The 25,035-nt window shown below is 37.1% G+C and overlaps 5 protein-coding genes across 5 annotated transcripts; 3 read left to right on the top strand and 2 right to left on the bottom strand.

Moving 5' to 3' along the window:
* Nucleotides 1-1,263: 1,263 nt before the first annotated feature.
* Cbr-clec-93 lies at nucleotides 1,264-3,139 on the bottom strand (the record flags this gene model as incomplete). The annotated part of the gene is made up of 4 exons (XM_002646048.1): nucleotides 1,264-1,619; nucleotides 2,753-2,918; nucleotides 2,964-3,001; nucleotides 3,049-3,139. The coding sequence occupies 4 exons, from the start codon at nucleotides 3,137-3,139 to the stop codon at nucleotides 1,264-1,266; spliced, it is 651 nt and encodes a 216-aa protein (XP_002646094.1).
* A 1,176-nt stretch (nucleotides 3,140-4,315) lies between these two features.
* Nucleotides 4,316-12,199, bottom strand: Cbr-clec-99 (the record flags this gene model as incomplete). The annotated part of the gene is made up of 4 exons (XM_002646047.1): nucleotides 4,316-4,665; nucleotides 5,407-5,569; nucleotides 11,665-11,726; nucleotides 12,112-12,199. Coding segments are annotated over 4 exons (663 nt in total), but the record flags the coding sequence as incomplete, so codon positions are not given.
* Nucleotides 8,196-10,300, top strand: CBG26560 (the record flags this gene model as incomplete). The annotated part of the gene is made up of 3 exons (XM_045241509.1): nucleotides 8,196-8,705; nucleotides 8,752-9,718; nucleotides 10,200-10,300. The coding sequence occupies 3 exons, from the start codon at nucleotides 8,196-8,198 to the stop codon at nucleotides 10,298-10,300; spliced, it is 1,578 nt and encodes a 525-aa protein (XP_045098741.1).
* An 839-nt stretch (nucleotides 12,200-13,038) lies between the features above and the next one.
* CBG07960 lies at nucleotides 13,039-14,056 on the top strand (the record flags this gene model as incomplete). Its single annotated transcript, XM_002646046.1, has 3 exons — nucleotides 13,039-13,263; nucleotides 13,344-13,425; nucleotides 13,884-14,056. The coding sequence occupies 3 exons, from the start codon at nucleotides 13,039-13,041 to the stop codon at nucleotides 14,054-14,056; spliced, it is 480 nt and encodes a 159-aa protein (XP_002646092.1).
* A 1,159-nt stretch (nucleotides 14,057-15,215) lies between these two features.
* Nucleotides 15,216-17,586, top strand: Cbr-sri-5 (the record flags this gene model as incomplete). The annotated part of the gene is made up of 9 exons (XM_045241508.1): nucleotides 15,216-15,383; nucleotides 15,431-15,583; nucleotides 15,871-15,960; nucleotides 16,006-16,134; nucleotides 16,180-16,301; nucleotides 16,359-16,473; nucleotides 16,989-17,070; nucleotides 17,309-17,423; nucleotides 17,502-17,586. The coding sequence occupies 9 exons, from the start codon at nucleotides 15,216-15,218 to the stop codon at nucleotides 17,584-17,586; spliced, it is 1,059 nt and encodes a 352-aa protein (XP_045093619.1).
* Between the last annotated feature and the right edge of the window lie 7,449 nt (nucleotides 17,587-25,035).

The raw sequence follows: 25,035 nt of genomic DNA, 5'->3' as shown, positions 1-25,035 counted from the left end.
GGGGACTTAATTAAATTACCCCTCTCATTGTTGTTTCCCAAGAAGTGCCGGATATTACATTGTGACACCCCATACACATCTTCTCATTTCTATTTAGAGGATGAGCATCAAAAGTGTTTAGGATGGGACCATTTCCGTTATTAAGGAGTTTTATAATGAGAATTCTCAAGTTAGGCTCTTGAGGGAGGGGTACTGTATCTACTATGCTTCTTTGAATAGATCATTTAACCTTAAATGAAACCATTTTTTTGACTACAAACTACAAAAAAGCCTTTCTCAAAGCCTCAGTAAAAGAAGAGAATTGGAGAAGAAGGGGGAAAAAGAGTAAAACTAATAAGGAGAAGATCTCCCTCTCTAAAGAGCTAAATCTAATTAATCCGATTTTCTCCACACTCATGGGACACTTTTTCGAGTATATCTCTATACGAAAAACATGAATTGTTTTACTTTACTTTTGTCTGAAAAAAAATCACTAGATTTTGGAAAATAGGTCAGAAATGTGCAAAAAAATTACGAAAAATTAATAACATTGAAGTATTTCGACCAAAAAAACCAAAAAAAAAGGATTAAAAAAGAAATAACCACGAAAAGTATCGAACCCCCGACCTTGCGCACAATTGCACCAACCACATCCCCGACACCACGGAGACAACGTTAGGTGCAGGTAAGCAAGGCGGATAAGAGTGTGCCGCTTCCTCACCTTCTCCTGTCGTCGGGGGGGAGTTGAATTATGGAACGTGTGTATCAAAAAATTCCAAAAAGAAGACCAAACAATCATAGAAACTGGCTGGTAGATCAAACTTTCATTATTTTAACCTTTTTTTTAAAATTTGATCTACATTAGAAAATGAGTCCTTCAAAAAGTCAAAAAATTCAGGAAAAAAGAATGGAGCACATCAAATTTCCATTTTTCTCTAATTCCTCTTTCCTAAAGGCAAATTTTCCTATTTTCTTTAGAATTTTGGAGAAGAAGAAGAAGCTTATGGAAATGAAGAAGAATACGAAGGATTAGGGGACTAAATAGAAGAGTATATGTGGTCCCATTACCTTCTTAATGGAAAATTCTAGAAGGGAATTTCCATTTTTTGGTGTTAAGGACGAGCAATGACCTTCAAAGAGCCTACTCCTGTTTAGACTCATTAAGAGCTTCAAAATGAGCCCAAACTTAGGCTCCGCCCACTTTATGGGGTTCCTTCAAAGATCCCTGAAACGTTCTATACATTATTTAACAAAATTTATTATCAAAATGCTTCTGGACATAATTTATCGTGCCTTCTTTCCACAAACATATCCAGCAAGGGCTCTTGGCGACACTTCAGTCGAATCCAATGCACAATCCACGTCATCCAATCGATTCTCCGGCCAAACTACATTCTTTACCGTAAGCGGACCACGAGCGGCTAGGATAATGATACAGTCCTGCTTCAGATCATAAGCATTATCCGGTTGAGCTTGACTCCACAAGAATCCAGCAGTTCCAGATGTTGAGCCATCGGTCCAACGGAAAGAGTTCTGGGGAGTGCATTCGGTGGTTACACGTTGTCGGTTACAAGCGTTTGTACGGTGAGCACCGAGCCAAAGGGAACCGGATGAGGAGGACATGAGAGGGAGGGCGGAGTCTGAAAAATAGCTATATTTAGCAATTTAGATTGTTGGAAAATATTGAGTTTGAACGAAGTTGGGCTTGTGTCCCTCGGGAAAGATAGTGTACCCGGCGTCCTGCTGTTTGATGGTCCCTGATCAAGTGTAGACTAATCTTAACATACATGGATGGTATATTAAATGTTAGTGCTTTTGAAGAGCTACATTTTCCAATTTAGATTGCTCAAAAATATTGAGTTTGAAGAAAGTTACGGTATGTTTTATGACTATTGCCCCTTATGCTGGACAGTGTACCTGGTACCCTGTTGTTTGACGGTCTCTGACCTAGTCTAAACTCGTGTTAACACAAATGCAGGTTATATCAGTTTGTAAAGCTTTTTAAAAGCTTTATTTTGCAATCTAGATTGTTTAGAATAGTTAAGCTTGAAGAAGGTTACAGTTTGTTTTATAACTAGTGCCTCTTGGCAAGAACAGTATACCCTACCTTGTTGGACGGTCCCTGGCAAAGTTCAGACTAACGATTAACAGCATGTTATATGAAATTATAGCGTTTTTTAAGAGCTACATTTTGCGATTTTTGCGTTTTATATGTTTAACGTTTGAAGGAAGTTACACTCAACCAAATAATTAGCGCCCCCTAGCAAGAGAAAGTGCATCCTCTATGCTGTATCGCCGCAAGCTAATGTAAGTGTAGCGCAAAATGTTTAAATTTTATATCAATTTGTAGAACTTATTAACAGCTACATTTTGCAATTGAATCATTTCAAAATTTTGACTTTGAAGAAAGTTACAGTTGGTTTCATGACTAGTGCCCTCTTCGTATGGATCATCTGGTGTTAGACGGTTCCTAACCAAGTCAGGACTTATGTTAACTTTTACAAATCTTATATCAATATGTAGAACTGTTTAAGAACTAAATTTTGCATTATAGAACATTTCAAAATTTTGATTTCTGAAAAAAGTTATAGTATGTTTTACGACTACTGCCCCTCAGCAAGGACAGTATACCCTCCGTTGACAGGCTCTGAGAAAAGCTAGACTGATGTTGAAATTTATGAATGTTATAACAGTTTGTAGCGCTTTTCAAGACCTACATTTTTTTAAGTTAGTTAGTTTTTGGAATAGTAAGTTTGAAGAAAGTTACACTCACTAGTCGCATATCTAGCCTCCTCCATATTCTGAAGTCCCGACAGTGTAGCTCCATAGGATTGACATTGAGCTTCAGCGGATGCATGTGTCAGCCGTCCACCGAATGATCTTATACACCATCCGCCGTTGGGACGGGTGAAACGACGCCATCCAGCGTCACAGCCACCCTAAAATCCAGACTACAAACTACAAATTTATTTGAGCCTACTTACATTTGGTCGTCCTCCGCCACCACCTCCTCTATGGTCATCTGAAATTCACTACACTACAAACTACAAAGATACAAACTACACGAACCTTCACAAGATTCACTGGAAGACGACGATGAGAAGCCAGCTGCTACGATTCCAAAGAAAAGGGAAAGTAGGAGAAAATGTTTTTTGAACATTTTAGGAAAAATAAGATGCAAAGTCCTGAAAGCTTTCTCTTTTATATTTCCAGATTTTTATAGCAAAACTTTTCGGAGGTTTTTATTTTGTAGTTTTGCAAGAATATGATTTTCGTGTTTGTTTCAAAAAAAATCGGAAAAGTGAAGAATAAAAGATCACTAGAATATTTAGGTTGACCTAAAAAAAATTAAAGTTTGGAAATTTTAAAAATGTCAGGTGTCAATTTTTTTAATTAGTTTCGAGCATAATTATGGAGTGTTGACGAAACGTTATAGAGCTTTTCAAGATCTACATTTTCCAATTTATTTCGAAATTCCAATTATCAAAAAAAAAGAATGGCTGTCTGTTTTATTACCAGTGCCCCTTTGCGAGGACGGTGTACCGAGCTCCCTGATGCTTGACGGTTCATGGCTTAGTCTGAATTGATGTTAACACTCATGATATTTACATAATTTTGTAGGGCTTTTTAAGAGCTACATATCACAAGTTAGATAATTTCAAAACGTTAATTACAAAGAGAGTTACAAGCTGTTATGCGTCTAATATCCCTTCGGTATCGCAGCGCCTGCTGTTTCAATGTCTTTTGTCACTCCTTGACACATTCTAGTATAAATGAATGCTAAATCATGTTGTACAGTTTTAAAATAGCTACATTCTGCTTTTTAGTTCATTTCAAAATATTGAAGTTGAACAAAGTTATACTCCTTTAAGGGGCTAGTGCTCCTGAGACCCGCTTCAGGCCTAATTTTTCAAAATCATACATTACTTTATTACTTTGTAGAAAATTTCTGAAGCTTCAATATGCAGTTTAAGAAAATCTTTAGTTTGAAGCAAGAAAAAAGGATAAAAAAGAGAAAACCACAAGAAGGATCGAACCCCTGACCTTCCGCACAGTAGCGCGCACTACACCCACAACACCACACAGCCACCATTTCCAAATGCAAGGGAAGGCGACTAGGTTCGTGACTTTTTCACAGCTTTTCGTGGTGTGGATGGAATAAGATGAAAAAATCGAAGTGACGAAAAATTAAAAAAAAAATAGGTTGAATCGGGCCGGAGGCGCGGCAAACAGTCTGGATTGAGTTAAATATTTGATCTACTTAACGCAATTTATAAGTTTCTGAGAAAATGTACACGATAAATCACATTTATTGAAAAGCCTCCCAACAAATTGAAGCTCTCTTTCCACAAGCATATGCTCGAATCGTTCTCACTGCGTTCTCTCCAACATTTCCAGCACAGTTCACATCGTCCAATCGGTTCCCATACCATGTCCATTGATCGGTAACCGATGATCCACGTGTTGCCAACACAACCATACACTGTTGTTGCTGAGCATGTGCATTATCCGGTTGATTTGTGTTCCAGATGAGTCCAGCGGTTCCAGTTGTGGAGCCATCGGTCCAACGGAATGAATTCATGGAACTGCAGGATGTGGAGAGTTTGGACGTGCTGCATTGAGACGTTCTACGGGCACCCAACCAGACGGATCCACTGGATTGGGAGATTAGATTTAAGGCGGATCCTGAAAACTATTGTGAGTAGGTGTTTCAAATAAAGCTTCTCACGATCTACATTGTAAAGTTTGGATTTTCGAAAAAATTTGAAGTTTGAAGGAAGTTATAACCTGTAACTAGTGTATCCTGGTAATAACGGTGTACCAAGCCCCCTACTGTATGACGGGTCCTGATCAAGTCTAAATAAGTTTGAAACAAATGAATGTTTAGTACCTTTGGAGAAATTTTCAAGAACTACATTTTTCAGTTTAGTTTGATTTGAAATATTGAGTTTGAAGGAAGCTACAAACCGTTATGTGACTAGTGTCCCCTTTGTGAAGTATCGCACTCTTATTGTTATACGGGCTTGTAGTAATCGAAGCATCTGTACAAGCTATTTTGTTTTATATCAATTTTCAGCACTTTTTAATAACTATATTTTGCATTTTAGATCATTTCAAAACTTTGGATCTGAAGAAAGTTACAATATATGATTAGGGCCCATTGCAAAGTACGGTGTACTTATCCCCCTACTGTTTGACGGTCCCTGACCAAGTCTAGAATAGTGTTAACATAAACAAAATTTATATTAATTTGTAGAACTTTTTAAGGCCTATTTTTTTCAGTTTAGCTTATTCAGAAATAACAAATTTGGTGAATGTTATGACGCTTTTGCAGCCCCGATATCATTTAGCGCCGCCTGGTGACTATGAACCACCTTTTTAAAAGCTTTACTGAGGCTTAGAGACTACAAAAACTACAAATCTCACTTGTAATATATTGAATCTCGGATTGACTTTGTACTCCTGTCAATCTGGCTCCAACATTTTGACATCTGGATTCGGCTCCAGATTGTGTGTGTTCCCCTCGGAAGACCTTGATGCACCATCCACCGGATGGTCGGTTGAATCTTTGCCATCCAGAGCCACATCCCTACAAAAAACTAAAAACTACAAAAACTGGACTAGAAAATACACAAAATTTGACAAAATTTGGTGTCACAATGAGTTTTCTCCGATGATTTTGAGATGAGTTACAGAGGAATTGAGATGTGACTACAGAAAGTGTAGTTTGTAGTCTACTGGCTCACCCTATTACTATTCCCGTTATTATCATTCCATCTTCCGCCTCCATTTCCTCTACCGCCACCACTGTATCTGTCTGAAAATTCAAAATTTTGAATTTTTCGAATTTCCGCCTAACCACCTAATGCCTTACTTCTCTGAGAAACGACGACACCGACCAGAAGAGCCAATAGAAGAATATTCAAGCTTCTCATTTTCAGAGATTCCTGCAGAAATGGGAAATGGAACATTTTTTCGGGTTTTTATAGAAAAAAGTTTTTGAAGAAGGATCATAAAAAAAAAGAAAAATCATTAAAAAAAAAATTTTTTTTTGGTGAAGGATCATAAAATGGGTTTTTTGCTGCGGAAAATTTTTTGCAGATGGGTTTTTTTTGGAAAAAAAAGGATCCGGAAGAAACTAGAGACACAATTTGGTAAATTTTAGAAACCCCATACTTTGAACAAATTCGAAATGTTTAATTTGGAACATTCTGAGACTTTTTAGAATCTTCTGGAATTTCCTGAATCATTTTAGGCATAAATACCATTTTTTGGAATCTTCCGGAACATTTGGGACTTTTCTAGAACTTTTATCGGTTTTTTTTGTTTGGAAGATTTTAGAGATTCCTGAAACTGCTAAGAAGATTCTGGAACCTTTTGCAGTCTCCTGGAACTCAATTGAGCATTTTGGAACGTTCTAGTGCTTCCTGGAACAAAGTTTAGAACTTTCCAGAAAATTTTGGAACTTCCGGGTGCCTGATAGTTTTTTTAAACCCTCTAGAACATTCCAGACCTCTTATTTTAGCATTTCAGCCCCTCCGAACACCTCTGGCTCTTCCTGGACCCTTTCGAAGCATATTACTCTTCCCATTTCCTCCTAACCTGACTAAGGAGAGACCATCTGCAAATATAATGACCAATCTGCAAGAAGGAGACGAGAAATACAAGAAAGCTGGGAGAGGCAGAGAAAAGATTAGGATGTCTTACCTAGACGCTAGTGGTCCCGAGAAAGCATGGATTGGAAGTATTGGAAGAGCAGAATGAGCGAAAGAGTCTGAGGAATCAAGAGACACAGAGAAATGATTCAGTAACTGTTTTCTGCACAATTTTCTCCAGGTGGGTCCATTAATGAGAATTTCTGAAGGCCTTTTCTGTTTTCCAAGGTTCATTGGGGTTACCGTAGACACCCTAATACATCATCACCCAAATCGCCGGCTTTCAAGGTTCAAGCCCATTTATCTCAATTCATGTGAAAGATATCAAAAAGTAGTCAACTAATGAAATATTTGCAAATTCATATTAAACATTTTGTTAGTTAATCACTTTTTGATATCGTTCACAGGAAATGAGATATATACGCTGAAAGGGACAGCCCCCTTTTCTTTCTCACTTTGGGAAGTCCGATTACTTTGACCTCATTTATCTCGTTTCGTGTGAAAACTATGAAAAAATCGTAAACTAACATAATGTTTATCATAATATCACAAATAGTTTGTTATTTAAACACATTTTGATTACTCTTACAGGAAACGAGATATTAGCTTAAAGTTGACGGTTTGAGTGGCCTTGTGTTAGAGTGTTTAGACTTTCTTGCTTATGGTTTTAAACCGAGCATAACTCGACTCAAACTCAATATTCCTGTTCAAATCAAAACATGAAAATGTAGAACACAATGAGATCTACAAAGTGATACCTAATTCGATTATATTTGCCAACCCAGTTTTTGAGCTAGAAGCCGTAAAGCACATGGGTCGGCGGAACCGGCCCATGCATTTTTGGAACCATAGTTTGTCTCGGGCTGTTTGGATAGGCTCAAGGTTTAGCAATTTTGCCGAACTTTGATTTTCTATTAGTTTTGGACCCTCTGGCTTACGATTTTCTAGTTTTTTTCTAGCTCATTTCTCTCTAAATTCTAGATACTCTTCTTTGATTTTCTAGCTTCCTGTAAACCATAATTGCTCTAAAACCTTGCTCGTTTGATCTATGCTAAATCCTTTAATTATTAGTATTCCCCCTATTAGATCGTATCACTCAGGTGCATAGTTCTCTTTGTACCCCCTTTCTTAATCCATCTGGCAGATGGGACAGGTGTCTCTCATTATTTCGTACTAATTATCTGAAGAAGGGGGCGGGACAGATTATGATGGTCCGCAAGATTCCTTATTTCCGGTTTTCTGTTGGTCCATGAAATCCTAGTCCTTGCTACTCTCAAATCTAGGGCATTTTTAGGATCCTAACCTCTCTTTTGGAGGTTCTAGTCTCGGTTTTTGGCATTCTTGGTCATTTTTTGAAATCTAGAGTCCCGGTTTTTGGAGTTCTAGGTCATCTACGGCTTATTCTAGGCCACCAAAAGCACCCCTGAATCATCCACTCAAAATTTCCAGAAAATTTGCTTCCCAACTCTTACCTCCCTCATCGGTTCTTCGTTTTTCGACGAGGATGATGAAATTGAGACCCTAGATCTGGACCGAACAAGGAATGAAACTGCAGACGAGATGTGGAACAGAGATCGGGAGGAGGAACCGGATTTTCGACTCCCAGAGGTCCCAAAATCTAGAGAAGAATTTGAAGATCGCCCAGAGGTGCCTGTTCAAAGATCCCGAGGAGTTCCGCACATTTTGAAGAAGCCTAGAGCCTTGACAGCAAGCTCGTCTAGAAACTTGAAAACCAAACTGACAAAAGAAACATCGGGGCTTCTCCAAGGCCAACCACTGCTCCCAAGTTACCGAAGACGATCTAAAGTCCCTCCCAACTACTCAGCAGCCATTCCATACCCTCCAAAGTGGCTCAAGAACTTGAACCATCTACCAGGAGCTTCCTCTTGTCTTCAACCATCCCAATCGGTTGTCAAGAAGAGTAATGAGCTATCACGAACTATCAGCACATGTGCTGGAGACCGATTTGGCCAGTCTATGGATTATAGAGCACAGGAAGCACACCAGGAACCATTTCAGATGGCTAGAAGCCAGAAAGCCAGCCAGCAGGCCAAATTTGCTCATAGACAGGTACTAATTGCTGATAAAAACGTCAAATCTTAAGTTTTCGTTTTAGAAACAGCCATCAGGAAGCATTCCAGGAAGCGAGATGATCTATCAGTCTTCCATCCAACCTAGATCATCTGCGCCAACCCACCGGGACCATCCAATTGAGACATGTCCACCTCGGAGCCCGGTAAAAATTACCCGGTCAAAGGTTCGAGCCCAGCCAAGAGCTCCATTCACTTCTAAAATTGCTCAATTCCCGGGAATGCACTGCGAGTCAGCGGCGACAATGACAATTGTTCAGAAGGCAATGAGCGTCTGCAATCCATCCAACTTGGCACAGTGTAAACAAAAATCGTTACATGGCTGCGAGATATCTCAAAGTCTAGATAAATCTATGAGAAATTTGAATTTTGCGCCAAATCAACATCTTGGAATTTACTGGGGATCATCAGCTGCCATAGTTGAGCAGTCTCAAAGCGAAACTAGACAGAACGAAGGACCCAGGTGCCAGAATCTGGGTCAGCAGCTCCACAACCAACCCGGAGTATCTAGCAACCAACATAGGCAAGGACAAGCCTCCAGATGCCAGAAACCCGTTCAGCAGCTCTACAGTGATCCCGGACTATCTAGCACCTCTTATTTCCCTGTCGTTTCAAGTTATCATCAGAATTCCTACCACCACCAGCAGCAGCACATCCAAAATTTATCCGGATCGTCTGGAAGCTATCAGGATCTATACCGCCCGGTTCGAGCCATCCCATTCGATCCTTATCACCGAATCCATTCTGCGACCGGATCCGTCTCTTCTTCATCGGATGAGTTCCAGGATTACGGTATTGAGGATCCAACAACAAATATCGAAGACCATGGCTCTAGGAAGCGTGTCTTCTCGAGAGGGACGTCTTCATTGTCGATGGCATCATCTACGTCTCAGTCACCTCCGAAGAAGCCGAAGCGCATCCGTCATAGGAGAAAGGCAAAGGTCGAGGAGTCGTCAGTGGAACTGCAGCCAATGAGGTTTGAAAATGGGATCAGTGAGTTTTAAGCTTCTATCTTGTCTCAAAATCAAGATTTTCAAAAAATTCAAATTGTATCAAGCGGGTTTTTAGAAGAGCCTTAAAATAATATAACATTCAATTAGACTAAATTTCTCACTAGTAGAGGGGGAGCCACTAAACCTCACCTAGCCCGACGGATCACAAGTTTTAGGTAATCAAACTTCAAGAGCTTATAACTCAGCTCATCGTCGATATTTTTAAAAAATCTAAATTGCAAAATGTGTGGCTACAAAACAGCTGCAAAATAATATACAACATCATATGTCTTGTTTTTGATAGGACAGAGGAAATTGATGATTACAGCTAACCTGATGAGGATCGCTCAGAGCACCTTGCTTCTAAAACTTGTAACTCATTTCAAATTTAAGATTTTCAAAAAATTTGAAATGTATAATGTAGGTCTTGAAAAGAGCTTCAAAATAATATATAATTTGTTTGTATTCGGTTCATTTTTCAGACTTTGAATCAATGAAGCATTGGCTGGAGGAAAACGTGAAGCCAGCGGTTCTGGAATCTGAAATCAGGAAAAGAGACATGGCCAGAAAATTTACAAAATAAGTTCCAAATCGCCCTCAACTTTAAACTGAATTATGTCATGCCTCTTTAACAAAGAGTATACTTTATTTCCCAATAAAAAGATCAATTATTCGGTCTCTTCCCACACAAAACTCCTCGAACTTGTCTTGGAGTATTTCCAGCCACTCTATCACATCCAACATCATCCAGACGATTCGCCTGCCACGTCCAGTTATCGGTTATGGTAGCTGTCCTGGAGGCGAAGAGCACCACACACTGTTGAGTGGCTCCGTGAGCATTATCCGGTTGATTACGATTCCAGAGAAGACCGTCGGTTCCAGTTGTGAATCTATCTGACCACCAGAATGAGTTCATCGAGTTACAGGAGGAAGAAATTGGAGACGTCGCACAAGCGTCACGCCTTCTGAGACCGATTCTGATGGAGCCGGACGCCTGGTTGGATGCCAGGATGCCCACGCCCATTCCTGAAAAATTTTGGAATTTTTTTCCGTTTAATTCGAAAGACGAGGTGGTAAACATCCGGTAGTGCGTCAAGGGGTAATTCCCGACGCTCTAGTTTGACTCCAATTATCTCAACTATGGTTAGAGATACAAAAATGTTGCCAAATTCAATTTTACACATTTTACTAGTTAACTACTTTTTTGTATCTTTACCCTAAGCCGAGATAATTAACGTTAAAGTTACTCTAGCCACAGAGTGCAACTACCAGGAGGGAGCGCCAATCTCACTTCCACGTGGCGTATCTCCTCAGGGACTGATTTTTCGAAAAAAAATGTCAACTACAAAAGTGAAGCTCTAGACTTGTTTAGCATACTCTGAAAATTTCAGCAAAATCGAACAAATTTGAGCTAGATTTTCAGACAGCCGAAGTTACCTTTAGGCGCCCACCTGCCAGGAGGAAGCAACCATGGAAAAAAGCACTTCCACGTGGCGTATCTCTTCAGAACTTAATTTTTCAAAAAAGTGGTGAACGACAAAAATAAAGCTCTAGTCTTGTTTAGTATATTCAGAAATTTTCAGACAAATCCAAAATGTTCTAATTTCTTTTGCAGGGCGCTAAACATGTTGTCTTCTTCTACCTCCCTCAACTTTGCCCGAACCTAGTTAGCGGCAAGTTGCACCAATTTTTCTCAAGCAATAAACACTACAAACTACAATCAAAAACAAATTCTTACTTCCAACAGCATTTGCCTCTGCTTGATTCTGAACTCCACTGACGACGCCTCCTTGAGCACGACATCTAGTGTCGGCTTCTGCTTGACTGTCTCCTCCGGCATACACTCTCATACACCAGTCCCCTTGTGGACGACGGAATCGTTGCCAACCCGATCCACAGCCACGCTACAAACACTACATTGACTACGAACTACAAACTACAACTTACGTTATTCCCTCCGCCTCCATTGTTACCACCACCACCTCCTCCACCACCATGGTGTCCACCTCCTCCGTGGTGATGATGACCATCGTCATCTGAAAACATTTATATCTCCTCAGGAGCTGATTTTTGAAAAAAGTTGTCAACTACAAAAATGAAGCCTATGACTTTTTTAGTATATTCTGAAATTTTCCGAACAATTGAAAAAATTTAAGCTAGATTTTGAGATGGCGAAGTGGGCACCCAACGACCAGGATGGAGCGCCCCAGGGAAGGGCACTTCCACGTGGCATATCTTCCCAGGACTTGATTTTTAGCTAAAAGTGTTAATTACAAAAATGTAGCCCTTGTTTTGTTTAGTATACTCTCAAATTTTCAATAAAATTAAAAATGTTTCAGCTAGGTTTTCAGGGCTCCAAAATTTGAAATCTCTAAAATTTCAAAATTTTTTCACCTTCACAAGATTCACTGCTACTTGAAGAGAAACGAGCATCCAGGGACCCTAGAAGAATCGAAAAACACAAAAATATCAAAATTTTCGATTTCATTTTTGCGTTCCAACACCTTTCCGCTGCTTCCGAGCGCATTTTTATTCCCGCTTCGAATTTTTGGAAAAAAACGGAAACAATACTAAAAAAGGGTTTGCTGCTAAAGGAACTTTATGATCATACTCGTCACATTTTGGTTTTTTTTGATCTACCGATTTTTGAAAGTGATCTGTGTTGATTTTTCCGGAAGTTGGATCCGCCCACGCAATTCAGACTCCGCCTATTGACTTCGCTCAACTTGGGGGCCCTAACTTTCAACTTCGAGCCAAGTTATCTCAATTCTTGTTGAAGATATGAAAAAGTCATCAACTGATAAATTGTTTATCATAATATCAGAAATATTTATCAGTTGACGTCATTTTGATATCTTTTACAAGAACCGAAATAAATTGACTTAAAGTAACTGGACCTCCCGAGGTGTGAGGGACAGGGGGGCGGGGGGCACCTGTCCCTTTGAGCATATTTATCTCAATTCTTGTAAAAGATATCAAAAAAGTGTCAACTGATAAAATGTTTACCATAATGTCAGCTTGTCTGTTGACATATTTTTAATATTTCTTACAGTAACCCGGATAAAATAGCTCAAAGTTAAACGTATGTGGGGGTGGGGGCCAGAGGCGCCTTCTTCTACGATACCTGAAATTTAGGCCTTTAATCTTTGAAAAAAATTTTTTTAGTGACTTTAACGTCAATTTCTTTAAATTTCCCAATTTTTGATTTCGAAAAAAAAATTGGAGTCTCAAATTCCACTGAAAACCACTCATTTTTAATTTAAAGCCCGCCAATTTTTGAATTTTTCAATTTTTTCGAAAATTTCAAAAATCCCAAAAACAATGACGGAGCCATTGAAAGAAATGGGATCATCAATTCGTAGTAAATATGATGAAGATGACACTCCAGCATCTTTTACAATTCTAATTCGTACTTCATCCAATTCGTGTTCCGATGGACCCGTTGAGAAGATATCAGTGATGATAAGAGATGATGAGGGACGGGCTACTGATAAGCAGGCATTGAGATACTCCCATACACATTCGACTCCTTTTCAGAAGGGACATGTGAGTTTTTTGGAAAAACTTTTTTTGGAAATTCTTAAAAATTCGAAAAAAACTTTTTTTCGAAATTTCCAAATTTCCAGACCGACATGTTTGTGATGACCAATCAGCCATCATTGGGACCACTGACCAACTTCGAAATTCATTACGATGGAAACAAAGAGCGTTGGTGTTTTGTAGTCTTTGTAGTCTTTATAGTCTTTGTAGTCTTTGGTTTTTTTTTAATTCAATTTTTTTCAAAAAATATGTTTTTTTTGAAAAAAAAATTGGAGACTTTTCCAAAAAAACCGAGTTTTCGTAGTTTGTAGTTTTTGTAGTTTTTATAGTCTTTGTAGTATTTGTAGTCTCCTGTTTTTGAAAATTTTGAAAATTCAATTTTTTCAAAAAAATTTTTTTTTGAAAAAACTAAAAATTGGAGAATTTTCAAAAAGGAATTACCCTGAATTTTTGTAGTTTGTAGTCTTTGTAGTCTTTGTAGTCTTTGTAGTCTTGCCAAAATTTTCCTTAAAATGTTTGTCATAAATTTCTGGTGAGTTTCGAAAATTTTGATTTTTGAATTTTCAAAAAAAAAAAAATTTTCACTGAAATTTCAATTTTTGTAGTTTGTAGTCTTTTTATTTCAGCACTTGGGACACCGTGGAAATTCCATACCGTAGTGATTTTTCATCACGAGAATGGGCGTGTCTATAATTTTCAAACTGACGAGAAGCAATCATCGGAATGCGTGTCAGTGTTGATTTGTAAGGATGATGGAATCCAGGCGATGCCTATCAAATTGAGAGATCCATTTTTCTGAAGAGACGGCAGACACACATACAGACATGGGAAAATTTAGTGAACTCTTTGAAATTTTTTTGACATTTTTCAAATAAAAAATCGGTGAAAAACGAATCAAAATCATTGAAATTCAATTTCAGATTTTGTACTCCTCGTGGACGAGACGACGCGCGAAACTTGAATTTTTGGGTTACAATGCAGATTAAAACTCGATTTTTCGTTGTAAAATCGCTAGGAATCATCGAAAAAAATAGAATTTTTCGAAAAACAAAATTGACGAACTTTAAGAATACGGTAGTGTTTTTTGGAATTAGAAAACTGTTGAAATTTGAGGAAAATTCAAAATTTCGAAATTTTTTTTCAATTTTTTAAGAACTTCGTTACCCAAAAAATCGGTAGATCAAAAATCAAAAACCCGCCAAATTAAATTTTTTGTCTCCAAAATTAAATTAAGTTCCAGGTAACGAAAAGCAGGTGACAACCACCCAAGTGTATAATTTCACATCTGTTTTATTGCTCATTTTTAGCCATTTTCAGCCATTTTCAGCCATTTTCAGAGCCCAAAAATCGAAAAAATAAAATTTTGATTTTTGATATTTTTTAAAAATATTTTCAAAAATTTAATTTTCCCTGATTTTTCATATTTTTCAAAAATTCAAATTTTCAACAAAATTTCTAGCTGTTTTTTTACTGAGGTTTAACAATTTTTGTAGTTTGTAGTCTTTGCGTTCACTGAGGCTAATGAAACTACAAACTAAAAAAATTTCAATTGTGATATTTTCAAAATTTTCAAAAATCAAAAATAGAGATTTTTCTAAAAATTAGCGAATTTCATTTTTTTTACTGAGGCTTAGAAATTTTTGTAGTTTGTATTCTTTGTGGTTTACTGACGCTAATGAGGCTACAAACTACAAAACATTTTCGAAAAAAATTTCCGAACAACTCCATTTTTACTGAGGCTCAGAGTTTTTTTGTAGTTTGTAGCCATTAACCTTCAGTAAACCTCTGCCATTTTTACTGAGGCTAAGTGACTACAAACTACAAAATTTTCTAAGCCTCAGTAAAAAACTCAAATCGCGCTATCTCCGCTAGTTTTCACTCGTTTTTCTTGATTTTTGGCTCAAAATTCTTCTAATTTTCAGGATAATTTTTTTTCTAAAACTACAAACTACAAAACGATGCCTTCTGCCACGTGGCAATGTCCGGCAGGACCACCTAATTACTATTTGACAATTTTACATTCTATTGGATTTTTCTCGGTGCCAATTAACTTTTTGTGCATCTATCTGGTTTGGTTTCATACACCAAAGGACTCGAAATTCCGGTATTGTTTACTGTATGTGCAGGTTTGTAGTTTGTAGTTCAGACTACAAACTACAAACTACATTTTCAGATTGTCGCATTTTTTGTGGAAATTGACATGTCTTGGGTATGCCCGGGTTATTATTTATTTCCAATGATGGGAGGATATAATATTGCAATAACCAGTAAAATTTTTTCTGGACATCAGAATACGGTAGCTCTGTTGGGGATTACTGTAGTTTCGGTTTGAAAAAATTTTTTCCAAAAAAATTGTTTCGAAACATTAAAAAAAATTTTTTGTCAAAATCAAATAATTTTGAAAACATTACAAAAATTTTTTTACAAAAATTTTTAATTTTCAAAATGTTTCAAAATGTTCATAATTTAAAAAAAAAAAATTTTTCTTAATTTTTGCATTTTTTCTTATCTGAAGGAAGAAAATTTTAAAATTTTGGAAAAAAAATTTGTTTGAAAATTTGTTTTTTTCTAAATTCAAAATATCGAAATCTCATAAAAACCAAAATATTCTAGGTTTTTGGCGCTTTCAAGTTCTGTTTCGAGCTTCCCAGTCTCCTACTATGCTTCATTTATCGCCAAAACGCGGCGGCCGACTTGGATCAGGTGGCCTAGAAAATTCTAGGCCACCAAAACTCCCTTTCTTTTCAGAAATTCAAATTAAATCGATATTTCATAAACTCGGTCATTGCCACGTGTCACACATTTCCATTTGTCATAGCTTTTTGCCTATTAGAATCTGGGTTAAGCCATCAGGAAATGCTGAAAATTGTGGCTACGGTAACTATAACCTACACAAATGGTTTTGTAGTTTGTAGTTTGTAGGACTGGCCAAAATGCATGCATGTGTTTGAAAATGAGGGATTTGTCATCTACGATCCAAGTGGCAACTTCTGGAGCGCTGCTGTTGGGATAGCTGCCTTGGCCTACATTTCCATATTCTCATTGTAGGCGTTTTCTAGACTACAGTACTCCAAAAATTGAAAAAAAATCAATAATTTCAGATTTGGCGCATTTCTAGGCATCCACACTATGTATATACTTCAAAAAGTTCGATTCCATCTTTCCCGGCAGACATATGCCGTTCATAGAACTGCTATGATTAATTTGGGATTACAGGTTTTTTGTAGTTTGTAGTTTTCAAACAATCTGCAAAAAATTGTAAAATTTTGAGCCAAAAATCAAGAAAAACGGTTAAGAACTAGCCGAGACAGCGCGATTTCAAGTTTTTTACTGAGGCTTAGAGACTTTTGTAGTTTGTAGTCGCTAAGCCTCAGTAAAACTTCAAATCGCGCTATCTCGGTCAGTCTTTGACCGTTTTTCTTGATTTTTAGATGAAAATGACGGGAATTTTTTATAGAATTTTTAAGGTTAGGGACTACAAACTACAAAATTCTATAAGTCTCAGGAAGAATTGAGTTTTTCAAACTTTTTTTTTCGATTTTTTTCAAATTTTCTCGAAAATTCAGATTTTCAACTTAGTGGAATTTACCGAATTTTCCTCAAAATCATCAATTTAACGAGTTTTTAAAAAATAAGAGAAAATCAAGAAAAATGATTTTTTTTCTCAAAAAATTTAACTTTTACTGAGGCTTCGAAATTTTTGTAGTTTGTAGCCCAAAATTTTTTTTCAGAGTCTTATCCCAACAGTTTGTATTATAATCCCGTTCAATTTCATTTTCCTAGTGGTCTACAATGATTGGTGGCAATTTCAAGGTACTGTATAAACAAGAGCTCCTTAACTTTGAGCCAATTTATCTTGGTTACTGTAATAGGTATCAAAAAGTGGTCAACTGATAAAATGTTTATCATAATATCACAAACATTTTATCAGTTGACACATTTTTGATATCTCGTACAGGAACTGAGATAATTGAGCTCAAACTTGCTAGTGTGAGGGGGGGGGGGGGTGGGACCCTTCTATGACAGGTTTTCAATAAATCGAAATTTCCAGAAATCGCCACAAACACTTTGTTCGTGATGGCTGCACATTCAATGGTCTCTTCAACAGTCTTAATTCTATCAAATCGACGATTTCGAAGTTTGATAGTTGAGAAATTTGAAAATTTGTGAGGTTTTGGAAAAAAAATATTTTTTGAAATTTTTGAAAAAATTTTTTTTTTTTTGAGAATTTTAGTTTTTTGCAGCTCCAAGCCATTTCTCTACACAATTCCAGTGGAAGCGACAACTGTTCGGATATCTCCAAACACTACGATTCTACCTCGAAATTGAATTTTTAAAAAATATTCCCCCAATGAATCTGTTTGTCCAGATGTCCACTTTTCAATTTTTCTAGAAAAACTGACGAATTTCTTGTCATTTTTCCTTATTTTTCTCTAATAATAATAGTGTTCGAGAATAAGAGACGCAGACTTTTTTATTTTCTTGTTAGTGTAATCGGGTTCCGAATTTCTGACGTTTTTTTGGGATCAATATTTTCAGAGTTTCAGAAAACAGGCTTAAAATTTTCAGATTTATCTGAAACTCTCAGAATATACTAAACAAGACACGGGCTTCATTTTTGTAGTTGACACTTTTTGCTGAAAATCAAGTCCTGGGGAGATATGCCACGTGGAAGTTGGTGAACTGCAAAAGACGGATTCTTGGTTTAGCAGGTTTTCAGAATCTCAAAATTGCAATTTTTGGGAAATTTGAGTGATTCAAATTCCTACGATTTAGAAACATCTTCTGAAACTTCAGAAACAGAATCTGAAAGAAAATATATTGAAAAAAAAACTGAAATTTCAAAAATTTTCGGATTTTCTGAAAAAAAAAGTTCAAAAATCAGAATTTATCAGAATTTCATTTTTTTTTCGAAATCCAAAAATTACAGTTTTCCCACAATCTGAATCCCCTCCCAGTCTGTCTTAAAATTAGAAAACTCCTAAGAATTTGAGTGTTTCCAAAAATCTCGAAATCTCAAATACCGTAAAACCTGTATTAGAAGGGCCGGCCCTTTTATTGTTCTAAGGTACCTCCGGAGGGCCCTTCTATTACAGGGGCCCTTCAATTAGAGGGGGCCCTTCTATTTTTCCGGCCGGTTTTTTTTCCCGAAATTTCGCATCGAAAAATTCGACGAAGTTACTTTCAAAATTCATGAAAATCTGCCAATTTCACCAAACTTTAGCTAGATTTTCATCGAAAAATAGAGTTTCAGCAAATTTCTATTAAATTGTGGAGTTCCCGGAATATTTTCCACTGAAATAGTACTGAAATTTTCTGATTTCAAAACACATTTTGAAGGGGGTCCTTTTTCACAGAGGGTCCTTCTATTACAGAGGCCCCCTATTTTTCCAAGCCCCCCTCCCTCGGAGGGCCCATTTATTAGAGGGGCCCTTCTAATCCAGGTATCCAGAATTTCTTGTTTTTCTTTTTTTCAAATTTTTCTAAAGTCCTAAAAAAGTGTTGTCCAAAATTCGAAATTTCAAAACTACTAGATTTGGAAAATTCGAAAATTCTGCAGAAGAATTTCCAGAAAACATTTTCCATGAAATTTCAATTTTCGGAATTTCCAGAATTCGGAACTCGAATCTAAAAAATTGCGAAATTCAAAATTCACAAAATTCGGAAATTCCAGAAGACACTAGTGGACCAGAATCGAGAAAATTTTCTGAAACCTTCCATTCCTCGAAAATTCTCTTTTTCAGTGGTCCTCCTCCTTAGTCCCCATTCGATTCGACCCCGAAGTTCACCCGAAAGACTCCACGCGGACCCCCGAAAACTACTCTCACTAAATTTCCAGCAGTCCCGATTTCTCTAACCCCACTCTCTCGATTTCATACACTCTCTAATTCTTTCAAACAACATTTCAACATGTCCTTTTCTCTGTCTCTCTCTCTCTTTCCGATGGGACCAACCAAATAAACTGTCTGCGTCTCTTCTCAAAGAGTTTCAGAGAAAAGAGAGGAAGGAGGGGGGTTTCAGAGGTCCCTGGGAGCCTTCAAGACTCGTTTTCCGCGGAAAAGAAGAGCCCAACAAAAGAAAAGAAAAGGAAGGAAAAGAAAGAGTTTCTGTGTGACTTCTCTCTGTCAAAAAGACACACACACACACATGCTTTTCCAACCAAACAATTGGCAAAATGTTTCAGACGAGAGGAAAGGAGGAGTCCTTAAAGTCCCCTTGGACCAACATACTCTTGTTTTGGACCTAAACTTTTGGTTTCAAAAATTCTAGATTTGAATCTTCGAGCGCTTACATTTTTGGACCTAAAATGTTGACCACAATTTTTGGTTCCTAAAAATGTCTAGGTTCGAATTTTCGGCTCCGCGTCACTTCGAAACCAGTCATTTCGAAACCGGTCATTTCGAAACTACGTGACACTTCGAAACCAGTCAATTCGAAACCGGTGATTTCGAAACCGGTCGTTTCGAAACCAGTCATTGGAAACTGCGAATTTTCACCTTCAAATTNTTTCTTCATTNTAAGACGAAATTTTCCATTTTTATTTTCTTTTTCAAGTGCCGTGTTTTTCTCGTTTTTGAAATGANGGTTTCGAAGTGTCATGTAGTTCAAAGTGACGGGGAGGCGGAACTTTGGTGGGGGCCAACCTTCTGTTCTTTTGGATGACTTTAGACGTTTTGCTAGTTTTACTGGCCCTTTTCTGGTCCTTATGGACCTAGTCTGTTCTGGAAAATTCCTCTGTAAACATCAAAGAGATCCTCTGTAAGCATCAAAGAATGAAAATTTTCTAGATTAAAACCTTTGAGATCCATTCAAGATATCCGTATTTTCAAGACCAGCCAAGCTGTGTCTGTAGGAGGCTTGAAACCTTTTAGTCTGGCTTCAGAGTTGGCTCTCTTTTTTTGCCCATCTCGTTCTAGAACAATCTAGACTCGCTATATCAGAGAAACGGAAATTTTCTAGTTTAGAACATTCTGGACCCCAAAGGCAGGCTTCGAACTCCCGCAATTAGCTACAGTATCCCCCAATTAGATATACAAAAACGCATTTTCAGTATTTTTAGGAGGGCCTAGAACAGACCTAAATGGAAAAATTTGCATTCACAGACATTTTTGAAAATTACTTTTTTTTCCGATTTCTGAAACCATTTCTGGCCTATTTTCAGTACAAAAACTGGCTAAAAATGGGTTGCGGCAAATATTTGAAAGTTAGGAATTTTCGAGAAATTCTGAGAATGCAAAGTTTTCGATCTAGGTCTATTTTACACCCTCCAAAAGTTTCAAACCGATCGGAAACTTGACAGCCGAGCTACAGACTCCAACTCCATTTTTAGGACGTTTCCCGCTCCCCCCATATTTTAGAATTTTCTAGAATTCTACCCTTTTCCACTCCCAACCCAAATGGTCATCTGGTGTCCCCTATCCCCTATAAATCTGGACGCATATAAAAAGAGAAAAAGGATAATTATGACCAGCGCGGACAGGTGGACGGAAACGGAAAAGCCCGAGCCATGAAGAGAAAGTGGGCGGAGCTTAGGAGGAGGACACCAAAATTAGAGAGAGCACTTTTCTCTTTGAGCAAGATTTATTGCCTTTTTTCTTTGTTTGGAATTGGATTTTTGAATTTTTGGATTTTTGAATTTTGGAAAAAAAATGTGGTGTTTTGAATAATTTTCAGAGCGAATCTCAATTTTTATTGATTTTCCAGCTGAAAATACTGTAAAAATCCTTTATTAATCCATGTTTTTATCATTAATCGCTGAAAATCCCGATTTTTCAAAGTTTTCACCAAGTGCGCTCCACTGAAAAGCGCGCGCGCAAATTTCGAAATTTTTGTCAATTTTTCTAAAAAAAAATCACAATATTTTCCAGATTTTCAGAGAAAATTTTTATTTTTATCGGTTTTCCAGTTAAAACCACTGGAAAATCCTCAATTTCTCGATTTTCTTTAAAAAGAAAACTAATTATTCTTACTCGCGCCAATTTTTAAATCTTTCTCCGGAAAAAAGTGCAAAAATGCCAAAAAGACACGAGAAAAAACTAATCTGAAATTCTCATTTTCAGCCGCTTTTTGGAATTTTTAGCCGAAAAAAACTGAGAGATTTTTTCATTGATATTCATTTTTCGGTCATTTTTCCCTTTGCAATTTTCGATTTTTGCCGATTTTTCCATTAAAAAACTTTATAAAAGCTCTAAAAATCATTTTTTCGAGTTTTCAGCAAGCGCGCTCCACTGAAATTGCGCGCGGGGAAATTCAAATTTTCTCGCCATTTTCAGCGTTTTTTTCTCCATTTTTAAGCTATTTTCAAAGCACAACGCCTTCTATTTTGTCACGCTTCATCTGAAACTTGTCTGAGCACTTCCTGAAAGCCCTCTTTTGTGCTCTTTGTGCATTTTGAATGTCTTTTTTCTCTAAAAAAAAAAAGTATTTCAGTGAAAAAAAGAAGTACTTCTTTTTTTCCCTTTTTTCGTGCTGAAACTAATTTCATTGCTCTTCTTCGTGTCCTTTTTTCTGCCCATCTTTTCCTTTATCTTGCAGTTTTTTTTTTCTTTTTTTTCTTTTTTTTCTTTTGAGAATATTTTCAAGATTTTTTCTTCTTTTCTGAATTCTTCTGAATTCGTCGCTCTTCTGAAGAGGTCCCCTCCTTCAGAAAACCTCCCTTTGATTCGTACGCACTTTTTATGAATTTCTGAATAGGACCCTTTTGCGGGAAACTTCTCCAAATGTGCACTCTCTTTTTTTACTGAGGCTTATCGAACATTTTTTAGTTTGTATTCTAGCAAAAAATTACGAAGAATTTGAGCCATTTTCAGCAAAAAACGGTCGAAAACACGCCAAAATAAAGTTTTCCTGAGGCTTAACCAAAAATCTAGTCTGTAGTCACTTAGCCTCATTAAAAATAGCACAGATTTACTGAGGCTTAGCGACTACAAACTAGAAAATGTTCTAAGCCCCAGTAAAATTTCAAATCGCGTTATCTCGGTTAGTTTTCAACCGTTTTCGTCGGATTTTGGCTGAAAATGATTGGAATTTTTCGAAGAATTTTTATATTGAAAAAAAGAATTGGAAAAGCCGCTAATATTGCTATAAAAAACTAAAAATTGGGCGCGAAATTGAAATTTTCAGAAAAAAATCACAATTTTCATAATTTTCAGCATTTTTTTTTCGAAAAAAAATCAAAAGTTTTGTAGTTTGTAGTCTTAGACATATTTTTCTCCATGTGTTCCTCACCAAAACTTTCAGATTCCTGTGTTTTTTTCTCTAAAATTTTTGAATTTTTGATGCTCAAAATCCAAAAATTTCGATTATTATTCTGAGAAATTTTCAAAAAGCTTCAATTGTCTTCGTTTCAAACCCTTCTTTACATTTGAATAATTCGAAAATTCGTTTTTTTTAAATTTTTTTCGATTTTTTAATTTTTTTCAGATAAATTCATTCCTCTCCCGATTTCTTATTATCTCTCTCTCTCTCTCTCCCTATCTGTAAATTCAAAAAAAGAACCCATTTTCTCATTATATATTACTCACCTCTCTCCCCCTTCAAATTGGGTGTCTAATAGAGACTGTATGTCCCTCCCGTTATGGGAAAATGACGAGTTTGAAGAGAGGGTTTTTGACCTTTAACTACCCCCCAAAAATTGCACTTTTAGACATAAACTATCCCCTCTTTCTTTTTCTTTATTTGAAAATTTGAATTTCGCGCCCGCGATTTTCTTAGATTTCTATAGCATTACGATCTGCTTTTCTCATTATAAAAAATTCTACGAAAAAATTCAGTCATTTCCATTCTAAAACCGACGAAAACGGATGAAAACTAACCGAGATAACGCCATTTAAAGTTTTACTGAGGCTTAGAAAGTTTCGTAGTTTGTAGTTGTTAAGCCTCAGTAAATCTGAGCGGTTTTTACTGAGGCTAAATGACTACAAACTAGACTCTTGTTTAAGCCCCCTCTGGCGTATTTTCGACCATTTTTGACTGTTTAAAAAAAAATTCAAGACTACAAACTACAAATTTTCATAAGCCTCAGTAAAATGTTTCTCAACCGTTTTTTTTCGCAATTTTTTCCGATTTTCTTAGTTTTTTGTGCTGAAATTTTCTATATTTTTCCAGAATTTTTTCCAAGTTTTTATCATCGTTTAATACATAAAAAGTCGGAACTTTTCGCTCATTTTTCTCTCTATTTGCTGATTTTTCTTCTCTGAAAATGAGTAGCTAGCTCGAAAATTTTCGGTTGTTTATTCTCCGGATTCTGAGGAGAAGACGGATTATTTGTTTAAAACGCAAAGCGACGAAGAAAATCTGAAATTTGATCTCTTTTTTCTGGAAAAAATTTAAAAATTTTAGTGGAAAATTCAGAATTTTGGAGTTTGTTTCAGCCAAAAAAATTCAAGAATCTTCGAATTCTAAGCAGTTTTCCGCTGGAAAATTCGAGAAATTTAGACGAAAATGGTTTTTTTTAACTGAAAATTTGGAGTTTTTTACCTGAAAGTTGGAATAAAAAAGTCTGAATTTCTAAATTTTAGGTCTTTCTAGATGTTTTTCTGGCATATTCTCATGACGTCTTCTCCCTGACGCCTCCTATTCGAACTCTACGTCTTCTAGAACTTTCCAAGGTTTCGCGCGCGCGCGCCCTTTTTCAAGTTCATCCCATTCGTATTGCTACTTGAAAAAAATAAATTCGAGCGCAGCCAGCAGAAAAAACCTTCTGCAAGACACAAAAAAAAGTGGTCAAAAAAAGGGTTGGGACACCGGACTTTGGTCTTCTTCTTCCTTCTTCTTCGACGACGTCTTCTTCTTTTTTCGTCTTCTACTTTTCCAACATCATCATCATCATCATCCCCTTCTTCTTCTTCCCCTTTTCTGCGCAATCTACTTATAGCCCAGTTGCTGGACAGTGTCAGTCACGAGAAATCGAGAAACATCTAAAAGAGAGACCCCCTATGCTAACATACCATACCCCTTCCACCCGACACGGGAAGTGAAAACGGACTGTTTTGTGTACTCTCTCTCTCTCTCTCTCATTTTCTGTGAGCAGAGCACTGAAAAGAGCACCTTCACCGAAAAAGAGAGAGCAAATAGACCCTTCTCTGAGGTGCGCGCGGTGACGGTTCACAAATTTTCCGCGCTCTTTTCCTTCTCTTAAACTCACCCAAACTCCCCACAACTGTATGTTTTTAAGACATACTAGATCGATCAATAAATCCACAAGATCTGGAATCTAGGCAGTTCAAGCTCACTAGAGCATCGGCTGGCTGTCAGAATCCTCAGAATCTGGGCCGATTGACACCGCCGAGATCCTAGGCTCCTGTTAGATCTGGAATCTAGAAAGTTCTAGACAAGCTAAGCAGTCTAGCAGTTTTAGATTATCTGCTGATTTGGAATATCAAGATGTTAGAATCCTCATGGCACATTTCTAGAGCCTAGGGACCATCGACTCGACCGGTGGCACCCAGATTCTAGGTTCAGGGTCTAGCCTGGAAACTAAGAATCTCATGAGGATTATCCGAGTCTAGGATCAATTGTCTAGATAAAAGTAGATCTTATGTCGAATTTGGCTGACTGTGAGATAATAAGGTTCGGAGATCCCAAATCGCCACATCGTCTTTAGTGCTAAGCTCAGAGACACCGACATTTCCTCAAATAATCGCCCAACCAAACCGTCAATTTTGAGCTCAATTATCTCGATTCCTATAAGACATATCCAAAATTTGTCAACTGATAAAATATTCACCATCATATCAGCACAATTTTATCAGTTGACAAATTTTCGATATCTTTCAA

The sequence above is a fragment of the Caenorhabditis briggsae genome, assembly GCF_000004555.2.
Source record: "Caenorhabditis briggsae complete genome, chrI, whole genome shotgun sequence".
Lineage (NCBI taxonomy): Eukaryota > Metazoa > Nematoda > Chromadorea > Rhabditida > Rhabditidae > Caenorhabditis > Caenorhabditis briggsae.
Note: the sequence above shows the minus strand (reverse complement) of the source record. Positions and strands in the feature narration are given on the sequence as shown.